The sequence below is a fragment of the Gadus morhua genome, chromosome 11 (assembly GCF_902167405.1).
Source record: "Gadus morhua chromosome 11, gadMor3.0, whole genome shotgun sequence".
Taxonomy (NCBI): Eukaryota; Metazoa; Chordata; class Actinopteri; order Gadiformes; family Gadidae; genus Gadus; species Gadus morhua.
Window position 1 is genome coordinate 3978886 of NC_044058.1, and position 19379 is coordinate 3998264.

The following is a 19379-nucleotide window of genomic DNA, read 5'->3' on the forward strand; positions in this document are numbered from 1 at the left end:
TGGTTTGGTTTGGGTTGTTATTTCTCCATGAAAAGCCCGAGAATGTTGTTCTAATCTCCATGCTTCTTCTTAAGAGCCAGTGTCAGCCTGCAGCAGCATAACTCAGCAGGAGGCTGCCACCTATCACCCTCTGATAATGGAGCACTCCTCATTCCATTGACCCTGTTTCAGGCCGGCCTTTCTATCTGTGTGTGTGTGTTCCTGCGTGTGTGTGTGTGTGTGTGTGTGTGTGTGTGTGTGTGTGTGTGTGTGTGTGTGTGTGTGTGTGTGTGTGTGTGTGTGTGTGTGTGTGTGTGAGTGAGTTTCTGTGTGCGTGTGTGTGTGTGTTTGTGTGTGTGTGTGTGTGTGGGTGTGTCTGAGCATGTGTGTGTGTGTGTGCGTGTGTGTGTGTGTGTGTGTGTGTGTGTGTGTGTGTGTGTGTGAGTGTGTGTGTGTGTGTGTGTATATGTGTGGGCGATTGTGTTGTTTCAGTTTGTGATATCTTGCTAACACTGATCTGGCAATCTTGAGAGACCCCTACATCGGGCAGTCCGAAGTGAGTTATTCATGCTTGCTCTAATGTCGGGACAAGCATCCCTCTCCTCCACCCTCCCCTGCCACCACCACCACCTCCGCCATCACCACCAGCACCACCAAACTCTAGGACTTCCGGATGAGTGTCCAACTCTCTGCCTTCGGGAGACTCCTCCACCTTCGGTGCTTCCGTGATTCGGTTCACTGTCACCTCTCCTCTGCTCCAGGGCACTGGCAGACATCGGGTGGAGGTTCAGCATAGTTAGGATGTAGGGAGAAAGAGGGTTGGAGGAAGGGAGGGAGGGAGGGGATGGGAGGGAGGGAGAGAGGAAGGGGAAGAGAGAGAGAGAGGATGAGAGAGGATGGCATGGCGAGATAGAGGGGGAGACGCGGGCGAGAGAAATCAAGATGGAGGAAGTAAGAGTGAGCGAGAGAAAGGGAGACAGAGGGAGATAGAGAGGGAGAGAAGGAGAGGGAGAGCTGACAGCTTGACATCAGGAGCGCACACCTTCTCCGTAATTGTCGGAACACCGTTGGTGCGGGCCAAGGTTGTAGGCTTGTTATGGGGGAGGAGGAGTAGGAGGATGAGGGGGAAAGGGCTGAGGAAGGCAGAGAGAAATAGGGAGACGGAGAGACAGGTTTCCAGAAATAGAGGGAGGGGGTAGAGGGCGGTGCTCAGGCTTGGGACGTGTCACGCAGGGTGGGTAGGATGTAGCGTACGGGGGGGTGAGGGGTGGAGAGACAGAGGAGGAGCAGGAAGAGAGACAGCGCAAAGGGAATGTGTGTTTGTGGAGGGGTATGTGTGTGTTTGTATGTGTCTGTGTGTGTGTGTGCGTGTGTGTGTGCGTGTGTGTGTGTGTGTGTATGTGTGTGTGTGTGTGTGTATGTGTGTGTGTGTGTGTGTGTGTGTGTGGACCGGAGAGGTTGGAGCAGGGTGGAAGGGGGTAGGAGGTGGAGACAGAAGAGGGCAGTGATGACTGACACTCACTGCAGGGGTTGCACCATGTTGACACAGCAGACTTGTATTATTATATAAAAACACACACACACACACATTCACATACACACACAGGCACACAAAGACTCACACTCACATACACACACACATGCACGCCCACGCCCACACATGTACACACACACACACACACACACACACACACACACACACACACACATACAGGCACACGAAGACGCACACACAAACACACGCACACAAAGACACCCACACAAACACAGACAACACACATACTTACTTGCATACGCGCACACAAACACACACACACCCAGACTCCCTCCCACATAGCCTGTTGGCTTTGTACTGCTGCCTGTGGTGATTTTTTAAGTTTTGTCAGAGGAATGTTTATTGAGGTTCACCACCTGTAGTAGAAAGTGTGTGTGTGTATGTACACGTGTGTGTGTGTGTGTGTGTGTGTGTGTGTGTGTGTGTGTGTGTGTGTGTGTGTGTGTGTGTGTGTGTGTGTGTGTGTGTGTGTGTGTGTGTGTGTGTGTGTGTGTGTGTGTTTGTTTGTGTGTGTGTGATGCAGGGGGAAGTAATGTTTGGGTGTGTGTGTGTGATTCAGGGGAAAGTAATGTTGAGACATGCATTAAACTAGAGAATTGGGGAGTGCTGTTGAATATTACCTGACAATCAAATGGCTTTGTTAGAAAGTCATTAGAGCACCAGGTAATGAAGCTATCGAAAATAGTGACACACACACATATCACTGTCCCTCCACAGATCAATATCCTCGTGTATGTGTGTGTTCATGTGTATGTGTGTGTGTGAATACGTGTGTGTGTGTTTGTGTGGGTGTGTGTGCGTTTGTGTATGTGTGTGTGTGTGTGTGTGTGTGTGTGTGTGTGTGTGTGTGTCTCTGAATGCGTGTTTCTGTGAGAGTGTGTGTCCTTGTCTGTGTGTGTGTGTGTGTGTGTGTGTGTGTATGTGTGTGTGTGTGTGTATGTGAATGCGTGTTTGTGTGTGTGAGAGTGTGTGTCTGTGTCAGTGAATGTGTCTTTGTGTCTGTGAGAATGTGTATCTGTGAATGTGTGTGTGTGCGTGTGTGTGTGTGAGGCAGTGTGGTGTGTGTGTGTGAGGCAGTGTGTGTGTCTGTGTGTGTGTGTGTGTGTGTCCTTTGTGACCGATCCTGATCGATGATGCGCTGTCCTCCTTGAAATATCACCGATTCCGTGTGGCAGCTATTGACCAACCAGCACCTTTAGTGAGCTCGCCATGTCTGTTTCCCCTCCAACCTCCAGACACACAGCAGGGACCCCTTCTCCAGTTCGCTCTCCTCACTGTAGAACGCACATGTTTTTGCATCCTCAGACCTCTCTGCTTCTAAATACTTCATCAAAATCAGTTTGTCGTTGTTTGTGGGATTATTACACCTTTCTTCTTACGCGATTTCTCATCTCACTGCTCCATCTGTGTGTGATTCCCTGTGCAGACCCCGCGGGCTGGCCCCGTAGCCTGTTGCCTGTCACTGCCTCTCCGTTTCATTTCAGTTTTCATTTGTTTCACCACCCCACTCCTCCATGTCCCTTTCCCCCTCCTCCTCCTCCTCCTCCCCCTCCTCCTCCTCCTCCCCCTCCTCCACCTCCTCCTCCCCCTAGTCCTCTTCTTCCTCCTTTTTTCTCACTACCTTCTCCTCCCCCTTCTCCCCCCTCCTCCCCTCCTCCTCCTCCTCCTCCTCCTCCTCCTCCTCCTCCTCCTCCTCCTCCCCCTACTCCCCCTAATCGCCCCCCTCATCCCCCCCCCCCCCCCCCCCCCCCCCCCCCCCCCCCCCCCCCAACTTCTCCTCTCCCTACTCCCCCTCCTCCTCCTCTGATGGCCACCATCATTCTTTCTCTCATTTGTTCCTTTGGTCTCCTTTCTGTCTACCCACTTAACTTGGGACATGTCTGCTTTTCTTTTCTCTTTTGTCTGCGTGTGTGTCTCTGTGTGTGTATGTGCAGGCACATGCACACGCACATACACACACAGCACAGCTCTCTCTCTCTCTCTCGCTCTCTCTCTCTCTCTCTCTCTCTCTCTCTCTCTCTCGCTCTCTCTCTCTCTCTCTCTCTCTCTCTCTCTCTCTCTCTCTCTCTCCCCTCTCTCTCTCTCTCTCTCTCTCTCTCTCTCTCTCTCTCTCTCTCTCTCTCTCTCTCGCTCTCTCTCTCTCTCTCTCTCTCTCTCTCTCTCTCTCTCTCTCTCTCTCTCTCTCTCTCTCTCTCTATCATGCTGTCTCCACCACGCTCTGTCACCCCTGCTCTAAAGACTCCCGCTAACGCCGTTGTAGTTGAACCCGCGGCCTAAAACTCCACATCCTGCCTGCTATGCTTCACTTCCTGCCCCCCTCCGTCCCCACTGTCCTCCATCCCTCCTCTTTCCATGCAGAGGGGGGCAGGGCAGGGGGTGGGTGGAGACCAATTAACGGGGTCTCGGGTTGCTCCCTGACCCCCCTGGACCGGGGGCCGGCTGTGTGTCTGAAGCCCGCGTCCCCCTCATTCTCTCCTGGGCCGCTAATTAAAACACACACTTCTTACGGCGTCTCGCTCCCTCTTCTAGCCCCTCACAGTCCCCTGTTCTTCATCTCTCTGGGATCCCCCATCGCCTCCATCCACGTTATATATTCATTCACTAATGGACATCTTCCGTTTCTAAGCTAATCCATTTATACATTATACATGCCCAATATTTATATATATTTCTCTCTCTTGTTATCTATGTATCTATATAAATAGATACATAGATACTGAATACCTATACATATAGATGATGCATACATATATATTTATGTATAGAGATATAGACGCTATATATATAAACAGTATATAGATGCTATATATATATATATATATATATACAGATATAGATGATGTATACATATATATATATATATATATATATATATATATATATATATATATATATATATATATAGTATATTTAACAATATGAATTGAATATTGAATAGTGGGGAATATATAGTGGGGAGTATATCCCCACTATTCAAGGAGCCTGTTTGTTTTAGTATATACTACAGGTACACTTAGCGGTTTATTTGTTTTTACGACCGTCACAATACCCCGAGTTTGAGGTCTCAATCATGGGATATTGCCCAATATCCTGAGATAGCGAACCAATCAAATTGCGCCATCTTAGGAGGTTCACGTGTAGCATATACTAAGAACAGATATAGCTGCTTTCTATATATAAACCTCTATATAATAACTGCACTCCACCTCTCTGCCCAGATTTGTCTCCAGCGTTGTCTCTTCATCAATCAACTTTCCATTCACTCCCGGCTGCTGCTGTCGCCACATAACTCACACACCCTCTCTCTCTCTCTCTCTCTCTCTCTCTCTCTCTCTCTCTCTCTCTCTCTCTCTCTCTCTCTCTCTTCTTCTTCATCCTCTCCATCCCTCCTTTCCTCGTCCCCCATCTCACACCCTGAGGCGGACAGAGTACACAGCTTCCTTACTTGAGTAAAAGTACAGATACCCCTTGCTAAATTTTACTCAAGTACAAGTAAAAGTACTACAGTCAGATGTCTACTTAAGTAAAAGTACTGAAGTACTTGTTTTTAAAAGTACTTGAGTATCAAGAGTACAAGAGTATGTTTTCTAAATATTGCATTACTACTGCCACAGTGCTTACATTTATGTATAGAAACGTCCTGCATGGAGTTATGAAAAATGTTAACACCTTGGAGAATGTAAAAGGAATTGAAAGTAAAATCAAGTAATTTTCATCTTTTTACCATGGCAATAGCACAATAGTATACAGTATAACAGTATACTCAAGAACATAAAAACAATTGCTCAGCTTACATAAATATGCAATATCAGAAAAGAAAATTCAGCTAACAATTCTATGTATGTGTGAGTTTCTCCGTTTTTTTATCAATCAAATCAACAATCGTCTCTCATCTAATTCTGACCATGGAGTTGGCTTTGGCGGAAAGCGAAGGTGATTGCTGATAGGCTGAAGGCTGTCCTAATCAGTTTGAGAGGGAATCACGTTTGAGAGGGAAACAACAAATTGAGGGTTTCCGTGATTTTTCTTTTCTCCTTTTATTTTTTATTTTTCAGAAGGAGTAACGGGTACTCACGGTCATGGATAGAAATGTAACGGAGTAAAGAGTACAATATTTGCCTCTCAAATGTACTTGAGTAAAGTCATGAGTACTCCCAAAAAATGATACTTGAGTAAAGTACAGATCCCTCAAAATTGTACTTAAGTACTGTACTCAAGTAAATGTACTCCGTTACTGTCCGGCTCTGACACCCTCTCTGTCTTTTCTTCTCTCCTTCTCCTGCTCTCTCGTCCTTCCTCTGCCTCGTTCTGTGTCCCTCTATATTTACGTGTCTGTCTCACTGTCTCTGCTTCGCTCTCGATGCACTTCAGACAAAGGAAGGTAGACTTGACCCGACTGAAAACTACTCTGTGCTCTCTGCAGTCAACGCCATGCCCTCAACCTTGACTTGTGTGTGTGTGTGTGTGTGTGTGTGTGTGTGTGTGTGTGTGTGTGTGTGTGTGTGTGTGTGTGTGTGTGTGTGTGTGTGTGTGTGTGTGTGTGTGTTATTAGCAGGGTCAGAAAAAAGGGGATGTCAAGTTTATCTCAGTGAACCCCTTCTGACTGGCCTAAATTAGCATATGAATAGTTTTGTTTTCTCTCTCTCTCTCACTCCCTCTTTGTGTGTGTTTACTCATTTCCCTCCTGCTTCGGCTTGATGCTTTCTGTGGCAATTAAAAACGAACGGGGGCTTTATCAACAGTGTGTCACATGTCAAAACAAGCGGGAAAAGGGAGCATGCTGTGGTTGTGTGTCTGAACGCCCCTCTCCTCTCGCCCCTCTTGCCCCCTCCCAGGTTGACGGGGAGTGACATGTCTGTCCAGGTGCGCCTGAATGACTACCTGGACATCTACTGCCCCCACTACCCTGAGGAGGAGGAGGAGGACTTTCCCCGGGGCCCCCAGGAGCCCGAGGTGCTGGCCCTGTACCTGGTGGCCGAGAAGGACTTCAGGGGCTGCGTGGAGAGCAAGCGGGCCATCAAGAGGTGGGAGTGCAACAGCCCCCATGCGCCCTTCGGCCCAGTGCGCTTCTCTGAGAAGATCCAACGCTTCACCCCCTTCTCCCTGGGCTTCGAGTTCATACCCGGGCACCACTACTACTACAGCTGTGAGTACAGCCCTACACATGGGTTTTTATGTGTGTGTGGGCATGTGTGTGCGTGTGTGTATGTGTTTTTGTTGTAAGTTCCAATGGGATCACTCGATATAACGGACATTGTTGTAACCCTTACAGCCTGCTTGAAGAACGGTTTTAGTCTCTTAGCTGTCAGGGTTGGGGTGTAAACCCTGGAGGCTTTCCAAGTTCCAAATATGCTTTTAGGTTCAAGCAGCATGAACCAGGTTCATTAAATTACATTGTGGCACACTTTACATTTTACTTTACATTTCACATCGCAATTGTGCTATTTAGTGGTCCGTTCTGAATTCTATTTATGTGTGGTTTCATTCAACCTGTTGATGTGGATATATCTGACACCATAATGGTTCTAGTCCTTTTGTGTTCCAACCACCGTGGGGAGGGAATGAATAGTGGCAGAGAGGATAACCGCGCTGAGGCAGAAGAATGGATGTAGAATCACATGACAGATTCAGTTGGCTACCGTGTTTTCAGAATCTTCCGGCGGCATTCCAACTGGTAGGCTGGGGTGAGGTGTGGAGTACCGCGGGCTGAGGGGAACCACAGAGAACTAAGGAGAAGGGAATCAGGCACAGGTTGGCAGGGGAACAGCAAAGTGTAGGAGGAAGAAAATGGAGATCAATGTATAATAGCAGAGGAGGATGAAAAGGCAGTCAGACGAGCGGGGCGGGTTTGAAGCGTGGAGAGAGGTGACAGTGAGAGAGAAAGAGACGGGATGGACACAGTCTGACAGTCGTTTGGAAAGATGGGGAGAGAAGTGCATGGGGAGAGGGAGAGAGAGGGAGAGAGAGAGAAAGGGAGAGAGAGAGAGAGGGAGGGAGGGAGAGAGAGGGAGAGAGAGGGAGGGAGGGAGAGAGAGGGAGAGGGAAGGAGGGAGGGAGAGAGAGGGAGAGGGAAGGAGGGAGGGAGAGAGAGAGAGAGAGAGAGAGAGAGAGAGAGAGAGAGAGAGAGAGAGAGAGAGAGAGAGAGAGAGAGAGAGAGAGAGAGAGAGAGAGAGAATGAGCGGGAGGGAGAGATAGAGAACGGCCGGATGAGGGAATTTTGCGAAAGGGGATAAAAATAATAAAAGGAAAAGAGAATGCAACAAAAGCGACAATGAAGCGATGGACGAGACGAAAGGAAAGCAAGAATCTTTACATAAATTACAGATGCAGTGGGTAGGACAATGGGCCATTGTCGGAGCATGAGAAAGTGGTTTCACGCATGCTAACACACACACACACACACACACACACACACACACACACACACACACACACACACACACACACACACACACACACACACACACACACACACACACACACACACACACACACTTACACACACACAAACACAAAAACACACACACATATGCACAGGCACACTGGGCTATTGTAGCTATACTAGACAGTTTAGGGGAAAGACAACAATGTGCCCCCAGCCCACCCCATACCCCCCTCTATTCCCTGATTGGACCACATTGAGCTTGAAGCAATTGTGTGTGTGTTTTGTCCACATCAAAGATAAGGCGTAAAGTTGGTCCCAACGTCTGGCCCTGGGACTGCGTGTTGAAAGGGGCCCAGGGCCACTAGCTACGATCATAATGGCATTAGGCTGGGAGGACAGCACAATAGTATTAGAGGAAACACTAATGGCATTAGTTGGCTCAGTCTGAGCTCCGCTTGGCTCCTCTCCCTGGCTCCCACAGAACCCAGCGCTGAGAATACAACCGCTACCCCTCCTGGCTCTCTCCCTGGGTCTCCCTGGCTGTCTGTCCCGCTGCCAGATATAGTAGAGCCACGCCTGCTCTGGTCTGCCATGCAGAGAGACAAGTGGAGAAGCAGCTCCGACAGCAGCCAGAAAACAGGAAACACCTTGATGTCCTGCAGGTCAGCAGGAGAGGAGTCATTTAGACAGGTCCCGGGGATAATGCCCTGTTGTACTCTCCTGCAGTGGTGTTCATTCAGAAAGTGTGTGTGTATATGTGTGTGTGTGTGTGTGTGTGTGTGTGTGTGTGTGTGTGTGTGTGTGTGTGTGTGTGTGTGTGTGTGTGTGTGTTTGCTGACACCCTTGTTCGTGTGTGTGTGTCCTTGTTGGGTAGAAACGACAGCATCCTGTGAATTATTGAAACAGCATCAATGACTGAAAACTGCCCTGGCCGTTTTCATAAGCAGTTCCTGAGAGTTAGGTGGGCCATGTTCTGACGTGGGTATTGGTCCACAATAATACTGGCATGCATTGAATTGTGATCTTTATCTGTCTGTAATGCCTTCTGCATGCTTGTTTGTATAACTTTTAAACATGAGTTGTTCTTCAGAATCTCAATCTGAATCAGAAACAGATTTATTGTCAAATAGGTTTTCAAATAAGGAATTGTTTTTGGTCTTGGTCATAACAATAAATACATAGTGGGACAAGGCAGGCAACAACAAGGTGACTAGTAATAAGAATACTAATAAATATTAGAGAGATGATGAATAGATAATAGAAGAGATTAAGTATTTATAATGGAAGTGCAAGTAATAACGGTAAGTGTTACACAGGAGCAGAGCAATTAGACTGTATGTATGGTGTCAGTGGGTGAGCTTCTTGGGTGTTTGTCTGTGTGTGAGAGAGTGTGTTTGTGTATATTTTTGTTTGTGCACGTTGATTGTATGTGTCCGTTTGTATGTGCGTGTGTGTGTGCATTTGTGTGAGTGTGTGTGTGTGTGTGTGTGTGTGTGTGTGTGTGTGTGTGTGTGTGTGTGTGTGTGTGTGTGTGTGTGTGTGTGTGTGTGTGTGTGTGTGTGTTTATTTGAAGACACTGGAGCAATATAAACAACATTTGTTCCCTTAAAGTGCATCATGGGAAAGCTTCAGGGAGCTGAACATGCACATTCAAAATGAGGCTTTGACGGAAGGATTCCCTTCATTACCAGGCAGTTTCTTCTCATCTATCTGACACCCTCGTTTGGGATGTCACTGTTCAGCGTGTGTGGAGCTTGATGAGAAAGCAACACACCTTATAGCCCCCATTGTTCTCTTATGTATCTCCCTATCTTTCTCACTCTCTTCGTCCTCTCTCTCTCTCTCTCTCTCTCTCTCTCTCTCTCTCTCTCTCTCTCTCTCTCTCTCTCTCTCTCTCTCTCTCTCTCTCTCTCTCTCTCTCTCTCTCTCTCTCTCTCTCTCTCTTGCTTATCCTATTTATTCATCCTATTTTTTTTTATTATCATTTTAAATGTTGCATGTTTATTGTGTCTGTAACAGGCTAATGTGATTCTCTCCCTCTCTCTCTCTCTCTCTCTCTCCCTCTCTCTCTCTCTCTCTCTCTCTCTCTCTCTCTCTCTCTCTCTCTCTCTCTCTCTCTCTCTCTCTCTCTCTCTCTCTCTCTCTCTCTCTCTCTCTCTCTCTCTCTCTCTCTCTCTTGCTTATCCTATCTTTTCATAATATTTTTTTTTATTATCATTTTAAATGTTGCATGTTTATTTGTGTCTGTAACAGGCTAATGTGATTCTCTCCCTCTCTGTGTCTCTCTCCCTCTCTCTCTCTCTCTCTCTCTTCTTCTCTCTATGTCTCTCTCCCTCTCTATATGTCTCCGTCTCTCTCTCTCTGGGTCGCTCTCCCTCCAGCGTTGCCTACAGATGAAGGCCCCCCCCTGCCCTGTATGAAGCTACGTGTCACAGTGTGCTGCGAGCCCAGTAAGTGTTCTCCTCTCCCTTCATCCCTCTCTCTCTCCCTCTCATCCCTCTCTATCCTTCACGCCATCACAGCCGGCGCTCTCAGCCTCCAATCCTTATCTGCTGAAGAGCATGAAGCCGGGGTGGTACATCGACCCCCTTACCCGCCTCACCCGCCTCCACCCCTCACCCCCCTCACCCTTATTTTATTCTCTTTAACCTCTCTTCTCCTTCAGGCTGTGGTTTTAGAGGAGCCTCTGTTGCCAGTGGGGCATTCTGCGTGTGGTCTGGTCCGTGTCCATAAGCCTCCATCAGGCCACATCCCAGTGACGAAACAACGCCACTCCACTTAATATAAAACACTGGCGGAACTAAAACGCTTTCAATCCAGTAGCCAGCCTGCATACTTTTTAACGTCCCAAAAAAAAAAGCTGCCTACTCTTTCTTAAATCTAAAAGTTTCTGGGGTCTTCCGAACTTGCTCTGTTCTGTTCATCTCTCTCCTCAAGCTCTTCCCCTAATCTTCTCCTGGTGTGAGATTCCCAGAGTTGACCCAACCCAGATCCCGCATGGAGTAATGTTAGTCTTCCACTCCAATGGCCTGCCTATTCCGGTTGGGAATGTCGCCCAGTCACTGTGGGAATCCATGTCCCGGTGTGTTTGTGTAAGTGTGTGTGTGTGTGTGTGTTTGAGATCCTGTGTGCGTGTATGTGTGTTCTTCCATATGTGTGTGGCCTTGCGTGTTCTCACGTGCATGGCTGCATGGGTGTAGGCATTTCCCTGTCTCTGACCACTTTTCCAGCGTGTGTGAGTGTTTGCGCGTGTGTGTGTGTGTGTGTGTGTGTGTGTGTGTGTGTGTGTGTGTGTGTGTGTGTGTGTGTGTGTGAGAGCGTGTGTGTGTGTGTGTGTGTGTGTGTGTGTGTGTGTGTGTGTGTGTGTGTGTGTGCACGACTCCATGTACATTAACAGTTAGCGTGGGGGGGTGGAGGCGGGTGCATGCGTGTGTGTGTGTCCTTGCGTGTCTGAGACGTCTGTCCTAGTTCCCATCCCAGCGCTGTCAGCAGGGGGTTGTCATCGTGGGCCTGGCCCGCTTCACGCCATCCAGCCAGAAACATCGGTGGCAAAAGGCTTTCCAGCAGAGAAACCCCACAGAGAGAGAGAGAGAGAGAGAGAGAGAGAGAGAGAGAGAGAGAGAGAGAGAGAGAGAGAGAGAGAGAGAGAGAGAGAGAGGGAGAGAGGGGGGGGGGGGGGGGGAGTTGGCCCGGTACAGGCAATTTCTTCCTGCTCAATGACGAATACCTGTTGCCTTCAACTGATTCGGACTGGAATAAAAAAAACATGCCTGAGATAAAATAGATGCAAAAAAAATTTGAATAAATAAATCAACTGCTCTCAAAGGTATTCTGAAATGTCATTAGTATTCCAGAGAGAGATGGGAGCTAATTTGTCGTGTTATGAGCAGAGCAAAGGCTGGTGCCTTTTCTCTTCCTCTTTTGCAAGCTAATTATGCTGTAGTTGTTAATTAGAAATACCATGGATGGTTTTTCAGTGCAGGAGTAGCTAATGTAGTCTTGACCTTCTAACAAAGTATTCCCTGATCAGTCTTTTCCCTGACAGATATATGCAAAATATTACAAATCTCTGGGATTATGCATGCACTAAACACAAACACATGTGCAAGCACATAAACACATGAATGGCGCTATTCATTTGTATTTAACCAGGTTTTATCCGGGCCAAAGTGTGGTAATTTGGGACACACTGGATGTAAAGTACACCGCTCTCTTCCTCTCCACCTCTAATTCTCTCTCTTCCCCTCGCTCGGCTTCTCTCCTTTGACTCTCATCCTGTTCCCAACCAAAACTAATCCTGACTTCATTTCAGGATCTCTCCTCTTCTTCTCTGACCGGCCTCCCCTCACCTCCCCATCCTCCCACTCCACCTCCTTTCTCTCTTCCTTTCCTTCTGTCTCTCTAGTCTTCTGTCATTCCTCAAGTGGCACTAATCCTTCCCTTCTCTCTGTCTCCTCTCCGCTCTCTTCTTCTTCCCTTCCTCATTTTTTATGATCTTTCGCTACTGGAGCAAAACTAATCTGGATACCATCCACAGCAGTCTCTTATACGCCCCCCCCCCCCCCCGATCCCCCACTTCCCACACCCTTGTCTCCTCCTCCCTATCTCTTTGTAGTATCTCCCCCGTAACTACAGTAGCTCATTCACAGAACTTCCTCCACCATGGTCGCCTCTTCCCTCCCGTCTGCCTGCCTGCCTCACCTAACCCGGGCTGATCTGAGCTGCGGGCCTCGCATGGATGGGAGTTACATGAGGCCAGACAAAGTAGAGGGGACAAAGATGGATGAGAAGAGATATGGAGGACAGTTGGAGGAGCGCTCTCCCTCTCTCTCTCTCTCTCTCTCTCTCTCTCTCTCTCTCTCTCTCTCCCTCTCTCTCTCTCCCTCTCTCTCTCTCTCTCTCTCTCTCTCTCTCTCTCTCTCTCTCTCTCTCTCTCTCTCTCTCTCTGACTCTCACTCTCACTCTCACTCTCCTTTCTGTCCTGTTCTCTCTGGTTCTCTCTATATTGGGCTGCCCATTAGTGGTGGTTTACCACAGCTGTTGTTGTGCTTTTCCCTGCGGTAATGCCTCACACACTCCACACTTTCAGGTTCCCTCCGCGTGTGTGTGTGTGTCCGTGCGGTGTGTGTGTGTGTGTGTGTGTGTGTGTGTGTGTTTGTTTGTGCATGCAGGGCCCTTTGTGAAGGCATGTTTTATTCAGTTTAAAACTACACATCCATCTCGCTGCCTCTCTCTTTTGTCTTTTTCAACTTGTTTTGTGTTGAAAACAGAGTACCATTAATGGAGGGGAGAAGGAGTGGGGGGGGGCTTCCCGAGAGAGGTCTCTGGCGTGTTAATTAATTGTCATTTGAACATGTGCGCAGTGCACATCGATGTGGGTGCATCACGCACACACACGCATGAAGGACAGGGTAGTGATGGAGAGGAGAGGTCCGTCCGGTACGATGTCTTTGAGCCAAGGTCAAGCACGGCACACCTCCCCAGTCCCAGGCTCTTCTGCACCGCCACGCGCAGCTACGCCCAGCGCAGCTACGCCCAGCGCCGCTACGCCTAGCGCTCAGTGCCTTAAAGCAAACACAAACACGCGCTTTACGGACAAGGTTATAAGGACACGCGGATTCAGAAAAATGCAAGAGACGAGTAATTACGGCGCGGTGAGTGTTGTTGTCCCTTAAGGGTCCCTGTAGTTCCTCTCATCCGTCTCTCTGATCCCTGCTAGCCCAGTAGTAGGACTACAGAGTGGAGGACGGAAATGAGCCAGCCCAGTCTCTGGAAACTCGCCTTCTAATGGTCTTTGTAGTTGTCTTAGTTTTTTTCTCTCGAGCCGTTATCTTGTAGTTCATCTGGTTGGTCGTGTTTGCTCTTGCGTGGCCCAGCCAAGAATTGTGCAAGAAAAACAAGAGAAGGGCTTTAACCGTGTTTGCCTCTATTGCATCAGAACCAAGCCTCTGCATCTGAGACACCAGAGTGGTGTTATGTTAAACTCTACTGTCTCCCCCCCCCAGACACACACACACACACACACACACACACACACACACACACACACACACACACACACACACACACACACACACACACACACACACACACACACACACACACACACACACACACACACACACACAGACCCCTTCCTAATGCTCTTGTAGTTCTCTTCTTACCCTGCTTCCACACTCTCCAATCTGCTGTTTTTTCCCTAGATGTCTTCAAACTCAAGCTTCCTACAATTACCACTTCCTCTGCGTTTCTCTCGCCCAACTATTCTAATTGATTCTCTTTCTTCATCCTGGATGTATTTTTTTTGTGTGTTGCTGGCTCCTGCTGTGAGCAGTCCAAAGCGGTCATTTCAGGTTGGAGAGCTGCGATTCTCCCCCACTTCTTTCAGTCTTTGAGTCCTTGGGTTTTCTTTTTCGTATTTTTTTTATTTGCTTCCATTGCTGAGCCCCCTCCTGCCCTGTCGCATACACACATAGTATACTGTCTATCACGCGCAACCTCGCACACACACACACACACACACACACACACACACACACACACACACACACACACACACACACACACACACACACACACACACACACACACACACACACACACACACTCACACACTCACATACACACCCACTCTCATACACACTCACTCAGACACTCCATTTTCCTAAATACCTTTGTCCTTCCCTGAAACCGATGCACACACACACAGACACACACACACACGCACACACACGCACACACTCACACAAGCACAACTTTAACACACACACACAGCTATCCATGCCTACTGCTCTCTCTCGCGCGCGTGCGCTCTCACTCTCGCTCTCTTTCTATCTTTCGGCTGAATTTAAAACAAGAAAAAATGACTTTACCAATTTTGCCGCCATTTGTGTAATTTGTGTTTCGCCTCATTTCGCAGCGCTCAGCATTTGGGGTTCTTAGTGGTCGTGCCTGTGTTGGTAAAATGGCGGCTTGCAGGAAAGTAGGTGGCGGGCTGTCTCTGCAGTGGGACGTTCTTGCTACGAGACAGACACGTGTGCACACACACATCCAACGATGGGTGTACACACACATACATACACACACACACACACACACACACACACACACACACACACACACACACACACACACACACACACACACACACTGTAGCGTGGAGCCAGCTATGTTCTTTGAGAAACGCCACCATGACCGCCATTTTGTGGTGGAGCTCACCATAAACATGATGTTCTGATCCACACTCCGCACAGCGCTCATGTACCCACAACGCGCTGCGTTTTCAGAAAGAATTTTTTTCATGGTTTCACGGGTTTTCATTAAAAAGGAATCTTGTGGAGGTACATTTAAAAAAATACTCTGTTAAATAAATGTATTAAAATGCTAAATGTCACTGTATTTGAATTTAATTATTTTGTATGAAATTATACATTTGGTTCAAAGTTAAATAAAGGTTATAAAGGTTAGTAAAAGGTCTATGTTACTTAACTACTTGGAAAAATATTTTCAATATTAATAGTATGTATTTTGGTATGCCTTTTTTATAGGTTTATACATTTTTGAAAGTGAGGCTTTCACGTCAATAACCTTCCTTAAATATTTTTTGTAATTTTTTTGAGCATTTTAATTCATTCATCGACATAAACAGATATATATTCCACCTTTTTACATACAGTATATGCTGAATATCAATGCTGAGTAAACCAGTCCATTAAGAAAATAACTTACAAACCTTTAACCTTTGCGTTATATTTTCAGTTGCCCGTTCACACGCACATGCACTGACACACACAGTCGCACACACAGAGACCCATTGAACGGGGAATGTCTCTGACCCAGCATGCCATTTAATGGTTCGTTAACCCACGGATGGTTGTTAGTTGTACCGAACATTATAGTTAGTGGTTCACGTCATTAGTGGCGCCCTTTAAAGACGGAGGCCCAAGACCCATGTACGTACCACAAATACTTTCTCACTCAATTGATCAACTTCTGCACCTGTGCCACAATTTTTTCAACCGATTTCCTCTGTCCTCCATTTCCCCTCCGATGATCTCAGTCAACCACTGAAGATAAGAGCTAGTGTTGTAGACTAGATACACCCGTGTGCGTGCACTAATATCACGTCGATCTGCATCTATCACTGGGGACTGTGCATACGGATGCACACACACACAAACACCTTTATGTGGTCCTTTTATCAAACAGTTGACCCGTGTCCTTTTCCAACTGTACCGTCCTGGGAGCCGTTACCATCTGCGTCAGCTCCTCTGTTTCCCTGCCCGCCTTTGTCCCGCCTCCCGCCGCTCAAGGGAGCCCATCCACCTCCCCATCACACCACCGCACCATTATCTCCATTTAGTCCACCCCCTGCTGAGTGTGATGCCCAGACACAAGCAGCCCCCTAATGCGTCTCTCCTGTTCTTCTTTTCTCTGTGTCTCTCTCCCTTATTTACTTATCTTCCTGACCTTCCATCAGTCTCTCCTTCTTCGTTCTTTTCCTGAGTCCCCACCGCCCAGCCTTTCATCTTCAGTCCACTTCTCGGCTTCCCTCTGTCATCTTGATCCACCCTCCTCCACGCACACAGACACACACATAATCTCTGCTATTCCCGGCTCTTCCTCATTTAGATAACACTATCCTTTCCTGTAGCCGTGTGATTCCAGGCCTTCTTCCTTATCCGACCTTTACCAGAATTTGCATAGAGGACATCTTTAAGGTTCCACAGCAAGAAGTTATTTTTCATACTGTTGGGCTTTGAGTAACGGCAAATGCCATGCCCCGGCCATTTGTCAGTGTGTGTGTGCGTTTGTGTGTGTGTGTGAGTGTGTGTGTGTGTGTGTGTGTGTGTGTGTGTGTGTGTGTGTGTGTGTGTGTGTGTGTGTGTGTGTGTGTGTGTGTGTGTGTGTGTGTGTGTGTGTGTGTGTGTGTGTGTGTCCCTCTCTCTCTCTTTCTCTCTCTCTCTCTCTCTCTCTCTCTCTCTCTCTCTCTCTCTCTCTCTCTCTCTCTCTCTCTCTCTCTCTCTCTCTCTCTCTCTCTCTCTCTCTCTCTCTCTCTCTCTCGTGTTATGTCGTGTTAATTCATATCTCTGTCTCTCTTTCTCTCGCTCTCTCCTCTTTCTCTAGCGTCAGAGGGATCCAAACAGCTACAAGGTGAGAAGTGACCGAATCAACGTGACTTATTTCAAACAAATGTGTCTTAATCCTGTAATGCAAATACAGTACAAATACAATACAAAATCAAATTGCTATTTGATTAACAAATAATTGTCTCTCCCCCTCGCTGTCTCCCCCTATCTCTCTCTCTTTCTCTGCGTCTCCATCCCAGAAGCCCCGGGGACGCAAGGCCATGCAGGTCCACTGGGGAGAGTGTCCCTGTTGCTCCTCCTCTGCGTCCCCCTCCTGCTGGCTGTCTGAACCCCCTGGTTCCCCTCTCCTCCTCACCTCTGCCCATGTCTGTGTGGAGGAAGCAGAGCTACGGCACAGACAGACACCAGGCACAATGCCGTCCGTGCTGAGCTATGGTGAACCCACACGTCTTACGGGACGCCAGGACAACTGGGCTGGGGAGGGCTTGTGTCCCCCTGTGGAGGGGTGACTACTCAGGGAGCTGTGCTCAACCGTTTGGGGAACTCTGGAGGTTATTTAGCTGTTCCCTTATCCCCTGCCATGAGTCTGGTCTTCACAGGTTCAAGCAGACTCAAAAACATGAATGGGTTTTTACGTCCCTGTACTCGTGTGAAGACAAGACTTTTCTTTTCCAAACAGGGGTTTAATAATTAGTCTTTAATGTGCTATTCCTTTCCTTACCTAAGCCAGTCTCTAGTAGTGTTCCCTCAGAGTGCCGCCCTGTAGCAGACCCGTCCTACTGAACACCACATCCCACATCCAGGCCCCTCACGAGACACTCTGATATGATTCGTCTGCCCTCCGTCCCTCCCTGGACCTGATGTACGGATGTCTGGCTGCACACTAAGTTTATAGCTGACTATAAACTGATGAAATCACATCCAAGATGGGACTGGTGAGAATAATCAAAATACGAAATTATGATTATTCTGTAATTTATGGAAAACCAAAACATGTAGCGTGGGGTGCAGGTCTGTTGCGCCCCCTACTGGGATTAAACTGGTCTCACTGGGAGCTGCCTGGGTTGGCCCATGCAGAAAATGGACACTACAACGACTTGCTCCTGTTAGTGGTTGGTCAGGGAGCTAAGAGCCTGGACCCAGGGCCTGGCTGGGGGTAGTTTGACTGGGGGCCCAGTTTGCTGCTTCACCATCCGTTCCGTCTTCTGGGGGTTAATGAGGGGTCTTGGCGGGTCGGGGGGCCGTGGCCCGGCTCACTGTGTACAGACAGCCGTAGTTTCATCGTGTTAACGTGCCTACCAACCAACCAGGTGTTATGCACCATATTTGAGAATGTCTACTGAGCACTTAATCACGCAATAACTTTTTAAATAATAAACCATGAAGCGAGATGGATGTATTTTTTTCTTACATGCAAGATATTTTAATATAAGGTTTCCTGCTTTAGAACAATCTGGAATCTTAAAATTGTGAGGACATTTTTTTGCTGGTGTATAATTAGTAGGCCTGTGTGGTAGATATTGGATGACCATGAATTATTGCAGAAATCACCAGTTTCTTTTGTGTTTTTGCTAACATATTTTGGATACATTGTCCATGTTGATGTGTTTCTGATTTAGTTTGGTGGATATAGTATCCTACATCATTTAGTTTTTTTGTTATTTTTAAGTTTCAAATTCCAGAATGTTCTTTTCCAAATAAGAAAGGTCATACAATTTAGCTTTTTCTTATATATGCAAATAGGCACAATAACATTTGTAATACATGTCATTTGAGAAATCCTTGATGCACACATATTGACTTGATATGTCACATTTATTGGCATGAAATGTTATTTAAGTTGGTTTAAAAAAGTGTGATGATTTAACTCAATGATGTATGAATTATTCTACATAGGATTTAAATGTTAGAAACTATAGAACCTTGTTCAGCTTTTTTTAATTTTACATGGATCTCCCAGTTCACCTGACACTATGTCTTCCTTCTGTGTCATTTACATTTGTTTGGTTTCACATTGTAGTGAAAAATGATGCCTCTTCTATGAAGATTCAAGCCAATCTGAGCCATTGTTTCATACATGGCCTGTCAAAGCAAAATAAATGATTGCAACAAAGCCTGTCACCATTTTTTAATTAAGTTGATATCCTGAGCAGCTGTCAACACAGTCGTGTACACATCAAGTGAAAGCCATGCGAGCATAGCTGTGGACAAAAATAGGGTTGTCATCAATGTCCTTGGAGTTAAAGAAAATAGAATGAAATCGAACGTGATTCACTACGATTACCAATGTGCGTTTTAATCAATGGAAAGCCATTGCCCAGATTACCAGACGACTCCAGAGAACCAGTACATTCACCCGACAGTAATAAAG

General features: G+C 47.2%; 1 protein-coding gene across 4 annotated transcripts in view; it reads left to right on the top strand.

Moving 5' to 3' along the window:
• efna4 (ephrin A4) overlaps positions 1 to 19121 on the top strand; it is a 36693-nt gene extending 17572 nt beyond the window's left edge. For 3 of the 4 annotated variants that reach the window (XM_030369618.1, XM_030369622.1, XM_030369619.1), the window contains exons 2-5: positions 6370 to 6680; positions 10301 to 10369; positions 17046 to 17072; positions 17248 to 19121. In XM_030369618.1, coding sequence (XP_030225478.1) covers positions 6370 to 6680; positions 10301 to 10369; positions 17046 to 17072; positions 17248 to 17336 — 496 coding nt within the window. In that variant the 3' untranslated portion in view covers positions 17337 to 19121. The remainder of the gene's footprint in view (positions 1 to 6369; positions 6681 to 10300; positions 10370 to 17045; positions 17073 to 17247) is intronic. The other variant, XM_030369621.1, reaches the window with a different exon arrangement.
• Positions 19122 to 19379: the final 258 nt, after the last annotated feature.